General features: G+C 36.6%; 1 protein-coding gene across 13 annotated transcripts in view; it reads left to right on the top strand.

Moving 5' to 3' along the window:
• The first annotated feature begins 2,757 nt into the window (after positions 1–2,757).
• CEP295 (centrosomal protein 295) overlaps positions 2,758–18,127 on the top strand; it is a 44,754-nt gene continuing 29,384 nt past the window's right edge. For 12 of the 13 annotated variants that reach the window (XR_004323082.1, XM_032488320.1, XM_032488326.1 and 9 more), the window contains exons 1-7: positions 2,758–2,883; positions 7,186–7,322; positions 8,147–8,347; positions 9,229–9,353; positions 10,041–10,134; positions 12,647–12,742; positions 16,462–16,602. Coding sequence is in view for 12 of the 13 variants with exons in the window: in XM_032488320.1 (XP_032344211.1) it covers positions 7,215–7,322; positions 8,147–8,347; positions 9,229–9,353; positions 10,041–10,134; positions 12,647–12,742; positions 16,462–16,602 (765 nt within the window). In the remaining variant the exon portion in view is untranslated. Of the gene's footprint in view, positions 2,884–7,185; positions 7,323–8,146; positions 8,348–9,228; positions 9,354–10,040; positions 10,135–12,646; positions 12,743–16,461; positions 16,603–18,127 lie in introns of those variants that run through there. The other variant, XM_032488331.1, reaches the window with a different exon arrangement.

The raw sequence follows: 18,127 nt of genomic DNA, 5'->3' as shown, positions 1-18,127 counted from the left end.
ATGAAGGCACTTCAGTCAACAGTTCCAGGTAAATGTTTGGCTGACAGTCAGAATCAACTGCCAGCCTTGACAAGCGAGCCATTCTGGATATTCTAGGGTGGTTTGGTTGGCAATGATGGAGAATCAAGCCAGAAACTAAAGCTCGTAGGCTTAGTGTCCTACAGCTGGAAAGTCTCGGGGTTGTGATGCTAAACCAGACACTCTGATTCTACAACCACTGGGCTTTCTTTGATTCCTCACTGCCTCATATTAAAAACAGAACAAGCCTTAATTCAACATCTACACTTGTAGGATTTCTGCCAGGATGTATGGAGATGCATCCTATTCATTCATTCACTCAACAAACATTTGAGAAGGTCTATGTGGCAAGCAACTAAACAAAATGCACGCGTGGTTCTTGAGGAATTTAGAGTCTAATCAACAGAGAGCCCCATAAATAGATTATTTCATTAGGAATTGAGAAGTGCCATGATGGGGAATGTGCAGAGTGCCTTTGGAAAACATGGTGGACACTAAGCCTACCCTATGGCATGAAATAATGGGCACATCTTTTGTTGGCTATGGGAGAGTATCTCTGAGTCTGTGTTGAGGATGTTGAAGAGATACTGTAACAGGGAAGAACAAATCTGACTCCACATTAGATCTGTTCCTTTGGCTCTAACCCTGTGCTCTGTTTCCTGTGCTTAGTCATGCTGGTTCTGCACCTTTTGTAAAAGAATGTTGCCTATAGCCTGAAATACGCAGGATTGCCCCTTCTCAAAGTTCTGGCCTTTAAGGGTAGAACACTTTCCCATTCATATAAAGATTAAAAGCTGCAGAATAGAAAATAACACTTGTCTTATCGGAGGTTTACAGGAACACAATGACCTGATCTACATGGATAGCTGCAAGAACAAAGGATTCTGACACCAAGAAGCTTGTGACAACCAACCACACCCTTTCCCCTTATTAGCATAAAAGGAGCCTGAATTCTGGCTTGAGGAAGATGGCTCTCCAGGACAGCAGTCTGCTGTCTTTTCAGTCAGCCGGCTTTCTGAATAAAGTCACCATTCCTTGCCCCAGCACCTTGTCTCCTGATTTATTGGCCTGCTATAGGCTAGCAGAATGAGTTTGGACTCAGTAACAGTATGTTTAGAATAAATACAATTATTCATTAAGATAAATGTGACAGAAAACAGAGAGGAAAGTAGACAGGAAGAACCCTAGTATTTGGGAGAAATATGAATTCTTGTTCTGGTTCCACCCTTCCCTTAAATGTGGTCTTGTCCACTTCACTGAATTTCTCTGTAACTTAGCTTCTTTGTCTGTAAAATAAAGGTGGGTCACACTATTTCTTCTCTGTGTACTTGACTTTTCCTTTCTCCAATTCCTTTAACTTTAGGTGTTCCTCAGAGTTTGGTCCTTAGCTCATAGCTCTTCTCTGAAAATTCTCCCTAAGTGATCTCACCCACTTCTCTAGCTTTGGTTATAACTCATATGGAAATGAAACCCAAGTCTATGTACTAGACCAGATCTGCAGGCTGTCTACCATTGTATTCCTCTGCTTACTGCACATCACTGGATGTCCCACAAGTTCACCATTTCCAGAGCTGAGCTCATCGCCTTTAAACTGACTCCCACTTCTGATTTCTTCTTGGTTGTTGGCACCACCATCAACAGTGCTCCTCAAGTCAGTAGCCTGTGAGGTTAGCTCTACTCTCCCTTTTTCTTCAACCCCACATGCAACTGTTTGTCGAAAACTGCTAATTTTGCCTCCTAAGTATTTCTGGAATTCATTCCTGTCAAGATATCCCACAAGAAGGTCAAATTCAAAATATTCAATGCTTAAGTCATCACTTTCCCCTCTTCCTGGGTGTTATAGGAGAATGTTATCCTCATCCACTCAGTTGCCAAATATGGAAACCAGGCATCACCATTTTCCCTCTTTTTTGCCATCCAAAAGCAGATAACCACCAACTCCTGATGTCTGGTCTCCTATTTGCCTCTTAAATCTACTCACTTCTGTCCATTCTTGTTGTGATCACCTTTCACTTCCTGCAGCAGTATCCTAATTGGCTTCCCTGCCTTCAGTCTTCACTCCATCCTCTCCTCCACAATGAAACCAGATCTGATCACATCAGCAACTTCCCTCTCTAGCATTCCGCATTTTTTAATCCTTTGCTTCCTGGTATGTTTCACCCCCTAGACTACAAAATCTAGGATAGGGCCCATAATCCATTTAGCCTTGTCTCTCCTGCACCTAGCACACCGTGCTTGGCACATAATAGATGATCAATAAATATGAAACTGCTTTCATTCCTTTTCTGATTAAAATTACTTACAGCAGATAAATCCTTGTCTCGTTCTAGGTGTATGGACCTCAGGAGGCAGAGTATCAAGATAACGGTTCACTTGTACCAGCTTAAAGTTATCAGGAAATAACTGCAGAGTGAGCAATGGTACCAAGTGAATTGTGTAGTCAGTACACAAAAGGATGCATATCCCAAGGCACCTACATGATGGGGCTTAAGACTAAAGTCGCCCTCACGGATCTGGGTAAGTATCTTTTGACAACGGCATTTTGGGAAACGCGAAGCAAAACCTCCGAGCCGCGGTACGTGAAATAATGGGGCCCTACGTAGCAGCCGGCCCGTGCGCGTGCGCGCCGCGGGAGCCGGTTTTCCAGCGCGACCGTCCCGGCAGCCCCCGGGGGAGGCGGGACAAGGCCGATTCCCGCGGTTCGGCCGCGCCATTGGCGGGCGGTTTGAATGACGGAAGTGACGGGGGCTCAGCGATGGCCGACCCGCAGGCGCACGAACGGCTGTTGGGAGGCTGATGTGCGGCGGCCGCCGCAGCTCTCTCAGACTGAGCCGCGGTTTGTGAGTCCAGCTTCACGGTTCTCGGGTGAGTGACGGATGCGCCAGCTTCCCCGCGGCCCCGTGCGTGCATGACTCCCCGAGGCCCGGGAGCAGGGAGTGCTCGGGAGGAAGAGGGTGCCGCGCAGACAGCACAGCCCGCGGCTCTCCTGCCTTAGCAGGCCGCGGGCCCCGGCCGGGGTCTGGCGGGCGGCCGGGAGGAGCAGCGGGGCATGGTCACGCGCGTCCCGACTCGGCCCCTCATTGCTTCGTGCGGGAGGCCGCTCCGGGCCTTTTGCGCGGGTGGCTTTGCGCGGCCTCCCGGGGTCGGGTCTCGAGGGGTCCCCGAGCTTCCGAGTTGAGGGGCCGGGAGGGCCTTCGCGGTCGCTACTGCAAACGCTTCTGGGTGCGTCCTGCCCACCCTGCCCCCCAGGTCACCTGCGGACGTGGCCTCAAGCCTAGTAGCCGTTTAAGAACACTGCCTGGAAAAGTTTCGTACCGAGGGCTTGCTCTTTCTCGGTGCCTCTCACTTCTCATTTCTCAAGTATTAAGTCCTGCCACAAACTTGAGCTTTTAAAACAAGGAACTTTTGAGTCTTTAATATTTAGAAAATATTTCGCAGTTTCACATTCATTAAGTCACATAATCATCAGAACAACCTGTTGGAGTAGATATTATGAGTCTCCTTATATAGTTTGAGAAAACAAGACCAAAGTGACTTGTGTCTTCCTGCTTAAGTGGTAATGTTGAATCTTGAACCCAAATCTTCTAAGTCTGCTATTTGTGATTACAATGTGCCAGCTGCCATTTAATCCTCAGGGCAAAATTTTGCAACATAAATTGTTTCACCTGTATTGGTCAGTAACAATATCTAGAATTTGAAAATCCATATTGATATGAATAAAAAAGTGAGGGAATGGCGGAAACTTTCTTACAGTAGGTTTCCACTTGATAAGTGTAGAAGGAATAATTGAAATAGAAAAATACCTTTTGACAAATGCCACAGTAATTATTCCAAACGATTCTCAATGGATACTAAACGTAGTTGGCAAGAGTATGATGAGGAACATGATATTCATATAGCCTCGGCTGTCTCTCCACAAGGCACTTTAAAAGGAAAAAGTAGTAACTACAGTGGGGAAACCTGGCAGACACCACCTTAATCAAGTGAGTCACATCACCAGTAGTAAGACATGTCAAGATCATTTACCTCCTGATGTGATGTACGGAGAAGGGTGTTCTGTGGTGTCCTTGCCAAAAATGCATAACCTCAGTCTAACCACAAGAAGAGATTAAACAAATTCAAACTGAGGATCATTCTACAGAATAACCATTTGATATCTTTTTAAAATGTCAAGATCTTGGGGAAAAAAAGAAAGACAGGAACTGTCTCAGATTAGAGAGGTGGAAGGAGATAAAACAACCTTGGCTGCTGTTAGAATGTGGTTCACAGGGACCTTCAGCCCCTGTATTCTGAAGTCTGTCCACATGGACGCCTTCCGTGGGCTGCACCAAGTTAACGAGTGAGCATGGCATGGATATGAAGGCAGGCCTGTTCCTGAGTCACAAGGGATTTTTGGCTTAAGGACTCCCCGGAAGTTTTGTTGAAGCTTCTAAGAGGCATCTACCCAGCTCTCCCTCCCTCCTTCACTCAGTATCAGATTTGCATAGAAGTCTGAAACGCTCCCAGCTTTTACCAGTTCCCTCCCCATTTTGCCTCACAAGTGTTTCTCCTAATAAAATCTCTGTGGGTTTAATCCCATCTTGGCATCTACTTCTTAGAGGGCCCAAAGGAAATATGTTGTCTTTGGCTTCAGTCCTGGTCCAGAAAATGGACGTTAGAGGGATGATTGATGAAATTTGAATAAGGTCTGTAGATTAGTTAGAAGTATTGTTCCAGTGTTGATTTCCTGGTTTTGGTTGCTGTTCTGTGGTCGACATTTAGAGAAACTGGGAATTCTAAGTCAAATTATTTCCAAATAAGTTTAAAAATTAAGAAAATTATATACAAGAGAAAGCAATTATTTTGTCACATCTTAGGAGATAAAAATAACAAATGTGTATGTTTTCCTATAATCCTCTAGCAAATAAGACAATGGATACCCGAAATACTGAAAAATTTGTTTTTTTCTTTTTTACTGAGGTATAACTTAGAATTAAATACACAAATGTAATTGTACCACTTGAGAAATTTTTATGTATGTATACACCTGTCACACATGCGTAAAACCATCATACAGATTAAAATATAGAACGTTTCCAGCCCTCCTGCAGGCTCCTTTGTGCCCCCTGGGTAATCTCCAGAAAGGTGACCAACTCCTGTTTTAACCTCTCTCATCGTGTATTGGCCTTGCTTGTTTTTGAATTTCATGTAAATGGAATTTTATAGTATGTCTCTTTTTTTGCTTTTTTTTTTCCTTGATACTGTGTCTATGGGATTTATCAGGAATTAGTTTTAATAGTTTAAATATGAGTGAATTTTCAGAGACCTTCAAATAAAAAATAACATGCATTGTGAAGACTAAATTTAATCTTGCTCAGTTTTTTCTCTGATTAGTTCTTATCTGTCAATCCTCAGTTGGAAAAAAATACCACCTTAAACAAAATTTTCCTCACTCCACATATTTTAGCATATCAGTAAGTTGGGAATCATATGGAATAAGAAAACCAGATTCTTCCCTTGGCTCTGCCAGTAGATATTATCACTTAGATCTAGTCCTTTAATCTAAGTGGCCTTTGTTTCTTCGTGTATAAAATGGAAAACAGTTGGCACTTAACCTACTATTTCCAAAGTCTTATGAGTATCAGCTGAGTGGGGTGCATTAGAAGAGATTTTCAAACGCAAGTAATTATTCCTTTTTGGCATCAGATTGGTAACAGTGACCACGTATACCTCTGTAGCACTTTACATGAATTAACTCACTGGGTGAGTCAGTCAGTCAACCAACATACTGAAGTACCTGCTTATGTGCAAAGCACTGTTTTTAGGCTGTGGACATAGAACCGAAACCATGAATAAGACCATTCCTGCTCTTGCTGAGTTTACATTTTGGTGGAGAATTCATTGAGAAAGTTAGTTCCTGTTACATAACCCCAAATTCTTCTAGCTGATCCTCTGTTAATACCTGAGTAAAAACTATCCATCCGTAGTATGTGAAATACTTCCTGGTAGTTATTCATTAAATTACTTTGAATATTAAAATAAAATAGAATTAGAGCCTCTGTCCTTCAATTGTTAGAAATCTAACTAAAAAGGGCAGGCTGTAAGTGATGAAAAACTAGAGGAAGGTAATACCATGGCAGCCTAAGATCAGTCCTCATACGAATGTGGAGGTAATGTGTGTTATAGGTGGGGAAGCCAGGAACGAGTGGTAGGCAGGTGGAGTGGAAATCACTGGAGGACAGCTTCACGGAAAAGTAGCACTTAAGCTAGCTTTGGAAAGATGTAAGCATTCAGTTCCCCTGTTTGCCTGCCTGGTCATCGTGAGGAAACCCAAGAAATACTGACTGGTGTTGATAAAATCATGGTCCTGTACTGACATGAAATATCTCATTTTTGGAAATGAATGGAAACAAGGAGATACCAGCATTACCTGGGGAGGGTTTTCAAATTACAGAAATGATAAATTCTTACATTTTTTCCATTTCTCCTCACCAGACTTCCCTAAGTAGGGGCATGTTATCTAGCGAGGAGACCGAACACCTGAGTGTAAACAGGAGCAATGGAAGAATAGATCTGGGAATCTAAACTCTACTCATCCAAACATCAGAATTCTAAGAGATATTTTTTTAAATGATTATCCATTTAAATATCACACCATTGTAATTATTGAAGAGCTGTTTTACTGTAGAGGGGTTGATGTGATTCTATAAGATAAAACGACACTTGGTGATCATGTTATACATAACAGACTGGGAGTTGAAGTAGGGGCCAGAGGCCCTTGCAGTTATGGCAGTCCTGCTGGTTATGAACAAGTTATCAAAGTTCTAGAGTTAAATTGTAGTTGTGAAAACACTTATTCTGTGCTAACACATTTTTTAAAAATCTTCGTGGTTTTTTTATGTTTAAGCTAGGTAAACTCTGGAAATCCCAGTTGGGAATAAGTCAAATCCCAGATACTGTAGGTAAACAATAATCTGCTGGAGATAAGGAAAAACTTTTTCAAGTAATTCTGATTCACTCGCCACTAAACCCCTTCCCATCCATCTGAGAACCACTAATTTTAGTGCTGAATTAATAATTGCTATTTGTAAATAAGTTGGATTTAGTGTCCCCAGATTATTTTATTTGCATGTACCTGGTCCTTTCCTCCCTATTTTAATAGATACACTTTTTCTTTTTTTAATTCAGAACCTTCATATTTAAAGTACTACACAAAAATGAAAAGAAAGGTGGTGAATGCTGGTAAGCTGAGATTGAGTCCTAATGAGGAAGCCTCCATTTTAAAGGAAGATTATGAAAGAAGAAGAAAATTAAGATTGCTACAAGTAAGGTTTATTTGGAACAAAGTTTCTAATTCTTTGTCTTCCCCAAATTATTAGTATTTTTTTTTACAGTAGCGTGTTCTTTGTGAAATGTTACATTTATAAATCTTTTCTGGCTGTGCAAGAGCCGTGGTTCTTGCATATTAACTAGTTTTGGAACATTTGAAAAGTTAGCTGAAATGGTAAGCAGATTGAAGAAGAGTTTGAGGATAAGAATTATTTGACTCACTAATTATTAGAAAATAATTTATTTTTAAAATTATATGTAACTGGTTTAAAGCGAGAAGATTAGAATGACTTTGAAGAAGATTTATGGGAAAGATTTAACTGCTGAAATAAATTTGTTCAGAAGTTGCAGATTATTCTTTTCCAGAAGTTTTTCTTTGTTTGTTTTTGGAGTAATATAGTTAAGTTTTTGTGAAGCATGTTTTAGGTGCCATTCTGTCTAGAATTGGAGATGATGAATCAGGTACAGAGTTCTCATCTAGCTCCATCTGTACTCACCTGGGCTATAAATATTGTTGAATCATGCTGACCATTTTAGCCTCTTACATGTTGCTAGAATGATAATGGCAACCTCATTAGTGCTTTGAGGAGGGAAGATCAGTTAGGGAACTTTAGAAATAGTCTTGAGATTTTAATTTTTCCTACATCACTTGGATTTTCTGCTTTAAATAGACCTTATCTAATATAATATGAATATTCATGAGAACAGATATACCTAATACCTAAAGACAATTCATTTAAGTTCCTGTTTCCAAATAGCTTTTCAAAAAAAGTTGAAGTAAGCCTCTTTTCATGTAATCTGTTAAATATTCATTCTTTAGGTTCGAGAACAAGAAAGGGGTATTGCTTTACAGATAAGAGAAGATATAAAACAGAGAAGAAACCAGCAATTCACTCGTTTGGCAGAGGCGCTAAGGACAGAATGGGAGGAATCACAAACTCAGAAAATAAAGAACTTGGAAAAACTATATTTGGCAAGTTTAAGAAATGTGGGAGAGGGACACCAACAAGCCAAAGAAAATGTGAGCACTTATTTGATTACCTGTCTGGGGTAGTGATAATTGTTAAAAGTAGATTAGAGTTGTTAGGTGCTTGGCTGATACAAATATTTTCATGTATAGAATTTGCTTTGGGCAGTCTGAATGTTTTTGTAAAGTTAATGTAATTTAAGAATGCTGCTAGGGTCACTTCCCAGTAAAAGTCATGTCAAGTGAAATCTTATGTTCCTGTGATGTTTAATTTATCATGATTTGTTTCCAGTCCTTAAGTATCTAGGTAAATAAAAAAACAACCTTCAGAATTAGAAATTGTTAATCATTTCGAGCATATGAAACAGATTCAGTGGGGTGAATTCAGATTTCCCGTTTCATTATCATTATCATTCATTATCATTTCTCATGTCTCCAAAACGTGTCATTGAATGTGTATATGCTTGAGTTCACTCACAGACCTTAAAAATTCTTCGATGACTTTTAGAAAGGCAAAGTAGAACTTACCTCAGTATTTAAGACTGCTGCCTGTTGTTTATTGTGATTTATGGTTGTTAATACTAGATGTGGTCCCAGAGATAGTCACAAAAAATAAAACAGGCTGGGTTCCAAAGAAGGCATGTCTTTGATACCAACTATTAGTGAAGAAAAGAACTCTTTAAAGAATGTAGCAATCAAAATGTTCCTTGGTGCCTGGTTTTAGTTTGTATTTTTAGTAATAGCCCTTAAGTTCTGACATCAGATTTTTGAAATTTTATTTATGCCATGATTAATTTTGTGCCTTAGTGCAGTGTTTTCCTAATCCTCAGTCATTTGAATACACCATCATGATTTTTGCCTTAACCGGGTACCACTCATATATTTGGCATTTTAATCTTGTTTAACATGACATTTTCAGTAATATTTGTTTTTAGGAACCTAATTTGAATGCTCTGGCACACCGTGCAGCAGAAAGGAAAAAAAAAGCGGAAGTGAGACATAAAGAGGCCCTGAAAGTACAGAAAAATCAAAAAGAAATGTTAATGAAGCAAAAAACCTGGTAAAGTAATAGTGATTTTTACCGTATTCTCCACTGAAACGGATATAGCTCAAAGTAAAGGGAACATTGTATATACTTTGTGAAAGTCATATAGTATGTCCACTGTGTTTGTTAAACTTGGTTTAAAAATAACGCAGAGAGGCAGTGGTTTGCTTAGATCATATAACAGATGAGCTTTCTCTTCCTGTCTGACTTTAACAGCAACTGCTAAGTTTCTGGAGAAATGTATTGCTAGTTCAGAATGCATGTCAACCAAATCTGTCTGTCTCTGATATAAAAAAGAGTCAATGCAATTAAGACCATTAAAAGAGGTTGCAGACTTTGCAGGTAAGCGATGAGTATTTGCGCGTGTTGTGAAAATGAAGGAGCCTGTCCATAGTCAGCAGTGGTCATTATATACAGTGGCCCATCTTTATCATTTCTAGTTTTTTCACTCTAAATTATTCTAAACTAAGGAACATTAGATATTCATTGGGTCAGTCCCCACTGTGGAGCTTTATGGGTTTAGATACACTTCTTTCACTTGGTAAACATTTTCTTACATGTCCACTGTGTATAGACTTTTTATTAACCAGCATATTGAGCCTGTGGGTCCAGACTGGAGGATTTGAGATTTGGCTGTTATATTTTTAACCCTAAGAGCTAATTTTATCTGAGATTAATTTATGACATTTCTTATTTTTCAAGGCATATAAAAGCTCGAAAAGAAGCACTGCTTGTGGAAAAAGAGAGATCTGCCAAAATTACAAGTCTGCCACCTCCTCCTCCAACTCTTTTTGAGGTGAATTACTTTGAGTGTTGGTTGTAGTAGTTGACTGAGTACCAGAACTAGGTTATAATAATCCTTTACTGTTAGAATTCAGTGTAAGTCAAAATATTATTTGTTTAAACTTATTTTTTAATTGTACAAGTAATACATGAGTGTATCTGGAGTATTTAAAAATATTCCTGGATATAATTTTACCCATATATTCTTCAATATGTGTTTCTGATGTATAAGAACTTTTTTATAAGCACAATACTGGTGTGTTCCCAGTATCTTTTAATACCTAGTCTATGTTCAGTTTTCCCCAGTTGTCTCAAAATTTTTTTGTTTGAAAAACTATTGTGTTCTTTATTTTTAAAAATTATGAATAGTTTGGCTTTTTTTTTAAAGCCTTTATTTATTGGGGAAAAAATTGTATTATTTGCTCTAAAGACTTTCCCACATTCAGGATTTGGCTATTGTAAATAGTTACCATTTACAGATAAAGAAATTATGTTTGCATAAGTTAATAAATTTACATAAGACTATGTAAAGTGATGAGAGAAGTCTGTTTCTTTATGGGAGTAGAATGTGTGATTTTGTGATTTGGAGCTTTTTTTTTAAATCTAACTTATTAAGTAAAGTGAAAATTTTAAAAGGTATTGTTTCTCTTGTTCACATTAGCTTGATGTGGTTATTGAAATGGCTACTTGGATGATTATCAAAATTACAGTTATTTTTATCTAAAGAATTAAGTAGAAGTGAAAAATACTTAAACAGATATACAGATAGCTAATTTTGTTGTATAGACGAGTGTGTTTTACATATGTATGATCAGCATAAGTACCAGATATTCATCTTTTAAGCCTCTGGTTCTGTCAGCCTGCCTGCTTTTATGTTGAGCCATCTGCCATGTGACATTTGATCCAGTAAGATCCAAGTGGAAAGGTCATATTTCAGCCACTCCCTCTGAACCTTGTTAAAAGGCAGTCAGTTTTTTATCCATGTTTTTACAATGACTTTTGCCATAATTCCTAATGTTCCTAAAAAGCCAAGGTCAAAAATTTAAAGTAAGCAAAACATTGTATAAGTGATTTGGAAATATGAATTATATGTATATGTATTGTTATACTTTTTTTCCCAACATTTTGGTATGAAAATTTTCAAAATACAGAGAAGTTAAGAGTACAAGGGAATAGCTATTTGCGTTGTGTGTAGATTTCAAATACTTATGTACCTTTGTATGTAGGTTGTCGAGTTGGCATTTCACCCTGTATACTTTAGCATGCTTCTGGTAAGAATAAGGGCATTCTCTTATGCAACCACAGTATCACACTAAGAAAATTAATACTAATTGCTTAATACCTTTTCTTTTTTTTTTTTTTTTTTGGTGGGGAGAGGTAATTAGATTTATTTTTAGAGGAGCTACTGGGGATTGAACCCAGGACCTTGTCATGCTAAGCATGCAGTCTACTGCTTGAGCTATACCCTCCCCCTATTGTATGTATGTATGTATTTATTTTATTTTTTTATTTTTTAAATTGAAGTACAGTTACAGTGTGTCAGTTTCTGGTGTATGGCACAATGTCCCAGTCTTGCATGTACATACATATATTTGTTTTCATATTCTTTTTCATTAAAGGTTATTATGAGATATTGAACATAGTTCTGTGTTCTATACTTAAGAAAAATTTTAAAATCTATTTTTATATATAGTAGCTAACATTTGTAAATCTCAGTCTCCCAAATTTATCCCTTCCCACTCCCTTTCCCCAGTAACCATAAGATTGTTTACTATGTTTGTGAGTCTGTTTTTGTTTTGTAGATGAGTTCATAAGTACCATTTAGTATACAGTCCATAATCAAAATTTTCCAGTTGTCCCTAAGTTGTCTTTTCTTAAACGTTTTTTTTAAAACCAGAATCCAGTCAGGGTTCACCCATTGCTTCTGCTTGTTTTATTTCGTGGTCTCTCTCAAAATAAAACATTATATCCTCCAACCCTTGGGAACTTTTAAATTTCAGAATTGTTGAAGAGACTAGACTAGTTTCTTGTATTCTGTGTTTGTGTGATTTGGTTACAGTAGTGACTACAGGAGATCTCCATTATAAAGGGGTATTTTTCTCTTTACAATTACCATGTAATTGGGGAGAGGATACTTTGGCACCAAATGGGTATCTGTCATCCTTCTTCATTTATTAATTGGCCCACTTCTGACAGGCACAAGAAGAGAGAACTCTGTCTTATCAGTGGGCATGAACCACCATAACCACACGATCAAGCTCAGAATCAGTAACAGAGGAGCACCTTGCCATTATGTGCCTCCTGACGTCATGGAGTAACCTATGCAGCATCAGCTGTTTAGTGTTCTTGTTGCAATATCATGTAGCTTTAAGTCTAAATTCCAGGTTAATGGAGATAAATTGAATGATCTCATGAAAAAAATAACAACTTATTAAAATACAAAAAATATTTTTTTCATTGGATCCTGCTTTCAGTGAAAATTAATACTTAACCTAATAATGTATTTTCTATGTTCCATTTTTCAGAACATTGACGTAAAGAAAACTTCTAAGGTGAAAACCAGTAGTTCTACATACCATCATCTTTATACTTTTGTAAATAGAGAGGTGGACACAGAGCAGGTGATTGACTTACTGTTTGTTCATGACCCTCACTTTATTATTTCTCCGTTCACTGAATTGAGTATTACCTTGGTTCTACGTACATTGTTCTCAAATACCAAATTTGAATAACTCTACCAACCATCTTAGGGCAATAGTGGAAAAAAAAATCTTTTAAATATACTTTGAATTATGATGTCATGTTTAATATGAATGCAGATTTAATACGAATGAAAGGAGTTGGTTACTTAAATGGTTATATTTTAAAATAGTTTTTTTACCATAAAACTTTATCATAAAAATAATACATACTCTGTGAAAATTTAGAACTGTACATGTAAGCAGAACTATAGGAAAAACACATACGATGCCATCACCAAAGTGTAATGTGGTTGATACATTAATGGATTAATTATATATAAACATACACACACTTCTCAAAACATGATTTTTAATAGTCACTTAATATTTCATTACAGAATTTATTTAATTGTTCTCTTATTTTTTTTTTTACTTTCATAAATAATGCAAACAAAATCATCTTGTACATTTCTCTACAGCTTTGATTGTATGTTTAGAATAGATTCCTAGGAGAAACTATAGGTTCTAAACTGTATAACATTTGATAACAAATACTTGATACAGGTCATTAAATTGCCTTTTAAAAGCATCAGCAACATATGAAAATGGCATCTTATCAGACCCTTGTTTGTATGAAATGGTATAGGTTAAAATTACCATCAGTCTTAAGAGTGACAAATGATATCTCCTTGTTACGATTGCTATTTCTTTGTAACCGTGGGTTTTCATTTTTTTCATGTTGGATCTGTTTATCTTCCAGTGAAATAAACTTTCATCGTATAGCATTCATGTGGAGTTTAGAATGCAACAACTACACATTTTGGTTGATTGCTTACTAGCAGGTATTAAAAAATCAGTATTTGATCAAGACCTAAGATGAGTATCATCCTCATACAGTGAGCTTCTGAGAAATAAGAATAAATCTTGAAACTTGTTTAAAATCATAAAATATTATTACAACTTCAGTATTTTATAATACAGGAACAATAACTTCAGCCTATTGCTAACTTGCTTCTGTGGTCACCACACTATATTTTTACAGTATTAAATAGATATTCAATACTAACTAAGATTGATGAAGAAAGACATTTTTCGCTCCAGCTGTAGTATAGGACGCCACTGATGGTGTCACAGTAAGTGTCAAAGTAAGTTATTAACCTTTCCTCTTTGATAGTAACTAAGAGGCCTACCTTCTTGTCAATTTCTGGACATGAAGATTAGATCAGTAATTATAAGGCAGCTTTATAAAAACAATCCCACAAACTAAAATATTCTGATATTTTGTCTACTTCCTTACACCATCACTTAGGAAAACTCTGTCCTTAAAACTGTGGGTTTAAAATGTGACAGTAGAGCAATGTGTTTGGTTTTCCAGATAACAAATCTGCATTTTCATCTGCATCTAAGCTTATTTCACATGCATAATAATTTTGCATTTTTTCTGGAGTAGAATGATAGGACCTTTAGAGCAGGTATTGTGTAAAAAATACTCGTGCTCCTGGCATACAGTTTGGTTATTCCTTCAGCTGCTTTCTCCAAATAAGCTACTTTCATTTGTTCAGTCAGCCTTTTTAACATGTAAGAGCTACTATCATGCGTTGTTTGAGTATCTTGATAAAGTAGTTCTAAAATCTTTTGTGTGTCATAGAATTGGTCTTTGAAGAATGATGGACCCGACCTACTGTATTCCTACTTAGACCAGTTATTCTCTAACTTTTGTTTTGTGCTATATTCACGTTTTATAAGCACAAAACTTCATATGCTTGAAAATTCGAAAGTACACGTGCCCTTCATCCTGTTTGTTCCTTTGTCAACGACAGTTACATAGCACTTGTTAAAATGGGTTTTTCATCCTAGAAATACTTTTCTAATCAAATTCACTATATTGTTTGCTGTCTGTAGACAAGCAAAAACACTTAAATTCTACTTACCAAGCTTGTCATGCTTAAAAAAGATTTCAGTCCATATGTCTAATGTAGAAGATGCAGAAGTAACATATTTAATAATATCACTCACTGTTTTATGCACTGCAGATTATAATTCATGGAAAAGACTTTCAGAAACATGTTTTCTAAAAAGAATTTTTGCTTGGTATTCACCATTTTTGCAGTTTCCTATACCTTTTGAGTTCAACTGCTAAAAATGAAATCTAACAATTATTTCAACCAGATTTTTGTTTAAAGTTTTGGTTGCATTGACACGAATTTTTAAGGGATTGTCTTCCTAAAGCATTCTTGGAAAATTTTGTTTTGACGTTTGGGCAGTCAAAATAAAACTTGTTTGGGGTACCGAATTTTTCTCTGACCCTTTATTTTCTTGATTTTCTTTATATACCTCATTATATCTGGATTGAACATGTTTATTATACACACTGTATGTTTTGAAGTTTTCCTTCCTTTGAAATTCTGGTTTACCAAAATTGACATTCTGCTTTTAGTTCACCCTCAAATGATGTGAAAAATTCCCAAACAACTTTTTTCTTGAAAACCTTATGGCCTATATGAAATGAAATGAAAAGTTGCTCCTGAAGATTATTTTATTTAATGTTATGCATGTTAATATGCTAAATAACTTTATAGAGATTATAATTTTGTTTAACCTTTTGTTACTTAGATTTGCATAAATATTAGCTCAAAAAGAACATAATATTTTTCATATACTTGTTTGGCCAGTGCTCTTTCTTAATACATTAACTATTTCTATTTATCTCACTATTTGAGAGTTATAAATAATTTTAGATATATAGTTACTAGCTTTCATGGTCATTATTGTTTCACTTGACTTATAGAATACCAGCATGTAAAATAAGATTTATACTTAAAATTACATTTGAAGTGCTTATATTTGAAAGTGAATGTTCAGGTGTAATAGTAAATTCAGGTTGTGTGCCCCTCCCCATTTGATATTACTATTATTATGTTAATGAGATGCTGGTTGACTGTACAACCACATGATCATTGATTATGCTCAAGTTCTAGGAACCCAGAAATTAAAGTAGATGTTTTGGTGAGTTGGCCTTCCTGAAGCCATAGCCAAGCAGCAGATGTTGGCTTCACTGCTTCCCCAGGTGGCTTACATGACCTTTAATGTTTGTGGTTTCTTTTTTTTTAACATTTTTTTATTGATTTATAATCATTTTACAATGTTGTCAAATTCCAGTGTAGAGCACAATTTTTCAGTTATACATGAACATATATATATTCATTGTCACATTTTTTTCTTGGTGAGCTGCCATAAGATCTTATATATATTTCCCTGTGCTATACAGTATAATCTGGTTTATCTGTTCTACATTTTGAAATCCCAGTCTATCCCTTCCCACCCCCTGCCCAATGTTTGTGGCTTCTTAACTACTAGCTTTGTGGGTGTTTTCAACACTGTTGTTTTAATGGAATTTCTTAACAAAAAATAATGGAGGAACGTGTTTGGATGAGTATAGTGTACTCTGGTTTAAAACAAACAACTTGTAAAACTATACACTATAAAGTGATTTTTTTTCATACAAACATGGTGTTAATAATTGTCGTTGAAAAATACAATTCTTGCTATCATTTAATCTGACATAAGTAGAAAATCATGATTTTAAGATTGTCTTGTTTAGTTACCACTTTGTTTCACATGTTATTTAATTGTCTAAAATGTTGTTGCTTGACTGCTAGCCAGATCCTCATTTGGCTGCTGAAGAAGAAGCTAAAAGATTGGAAGGACTACAGAAACAAGCAGCACAGGAGAAGGTGGAGCGGTGTGAGAAGGCACATGCGCGGGGCTTCCAAGCAATGAAAAAGATCCGTTTGGCTCAAGTAAGAATTAAATTCTGGCTGTTCCCCCTCCTGCTGGCCTTGCCGATGGCACTGTTGAACTGATAGTGAACAGGCTCAAAGAATGGAGGTGTGGGGAATGTGAACATACTGTCTCTGATTCTTGCTTTTTACCTCCTGTTTCAAATTCAGATTGGGTAAAGCTGTTCTCGCTTTTGTTACATTGCTCTTCTAAAAGTTTTACAAATGATGAATGTATTAAAAGTTTAATATTTTAATCAGTCCAAAAATAGCCTAAGAAGAAATTAATCACTTTTCTTATTTAATTATTTGAATTGCATTAATGCTTTGCAAATCTTGAGATTCAATTCATTAAATATTTATTGAGCAGAGCACTTGTGGACTTTGCAGATCAAGCAGAGTCATGATCCTTGTTGTCAGGGAACTTTGAAAAAGTGACTTCAAAAAAAAAGAAAAGAAAAAGTGACTTGATTGCAGAGCTGTAAAATATGTATCATGAAAACCAGCTTTATAGTTACAGCTTTCCTTCTGTCATGCTTACTGTTCAGTGTTTATTCTTGAAATAGAGCATAAAAATGATTCCTCTTTTTAGAAGTCTGATTTTATTTTCTGAATTTGATGAGTGCATTTGGATGTTTTAAACACTCAACTGAAGAATGAGTTTTTAAGAACTTCTGTGGGAATCAAGTGCCTTCAAGTTCATTTGTATAATTGAACTCAGATTTTTAGTTTTTATAAACTGGGGTAAGTTATGATTAAAATAACTAAACATCTGAATTATTACCAGTAATTTTCATCTAAGGCTTAAACTTGTAGGAAAAGAAAATGTGGAAAAAGCAGTTGTAAACTGAGCACATTCTTCCATAAATTGGTAGTGTTCAGTGGTTAAGGAAGTGGACTCCATGGTCAGTCTTCCTGGTTTTCCTCCTTTCTTTGCTGCCTAGTTGTTTGATCACAGGCATGCTGCCTAACCTCTCTGAGTTCTGTTTCATCACCTGTTTTGTGAGGATTAAATGAGTTTAGTAAAGCCCTTAGAATTGTGCATGGAATTTCATAAGCTCACACTAAATGTCAGTGATCATGGTAGTTGTTATGAATAATTCAAGTAGAATAAAATGCCGCATTCTCAAGTGAGCCAGAAACAGTTACTTGAATGCTTATTCAAGTAACTTTGAAGTTAATTTAATTAGATGATTTGAATCTTAATATAAATGAATTCCTTCATAATTTGATTCTTTTTCAGAGCCTGACATAAAAAAAACCTCACCTCCAAATGACAAATTATTTACAAATAAGTAGTGTGTAATCACAGGAAAAATACTTTGTTATATAAGCTCTCTACCTTTTTGTAGACTGTGCCTCTTACACAAGAATGGTTGGCAAAACCAGAGGGTTTCCCCTTCCCTGTTTGAACCTTTTTTGCTGCAGACCCTGTTGTGCCCTGGGGTCTAATTTCCTGCCATTGTCTGTTGTATTTGGCCTCTACCTGCCTCTCCAGCTTTATCTTTTTCTTAACCAGCCTCACCCTCCATACCCTGTCTGTAAT

This window comes from Camelus ferus, chromosome 10 (genome assembly GCF_009834535.1).
Source record: "Camelus ferus isolate YT-003-E chromosome 10, BCGSAC_Cfer_1.0, whole genome shotgun sequence".
Classification (NCBI taxonomy): Eukaryota; Metazoa; Chordata; class Mammalia; order Artiodactyla; family Camelidae; genus Camelus; species Camelus ferus.
This window is presented reverse-complemented; position numbering and strand designations above follow the sequence as displayed.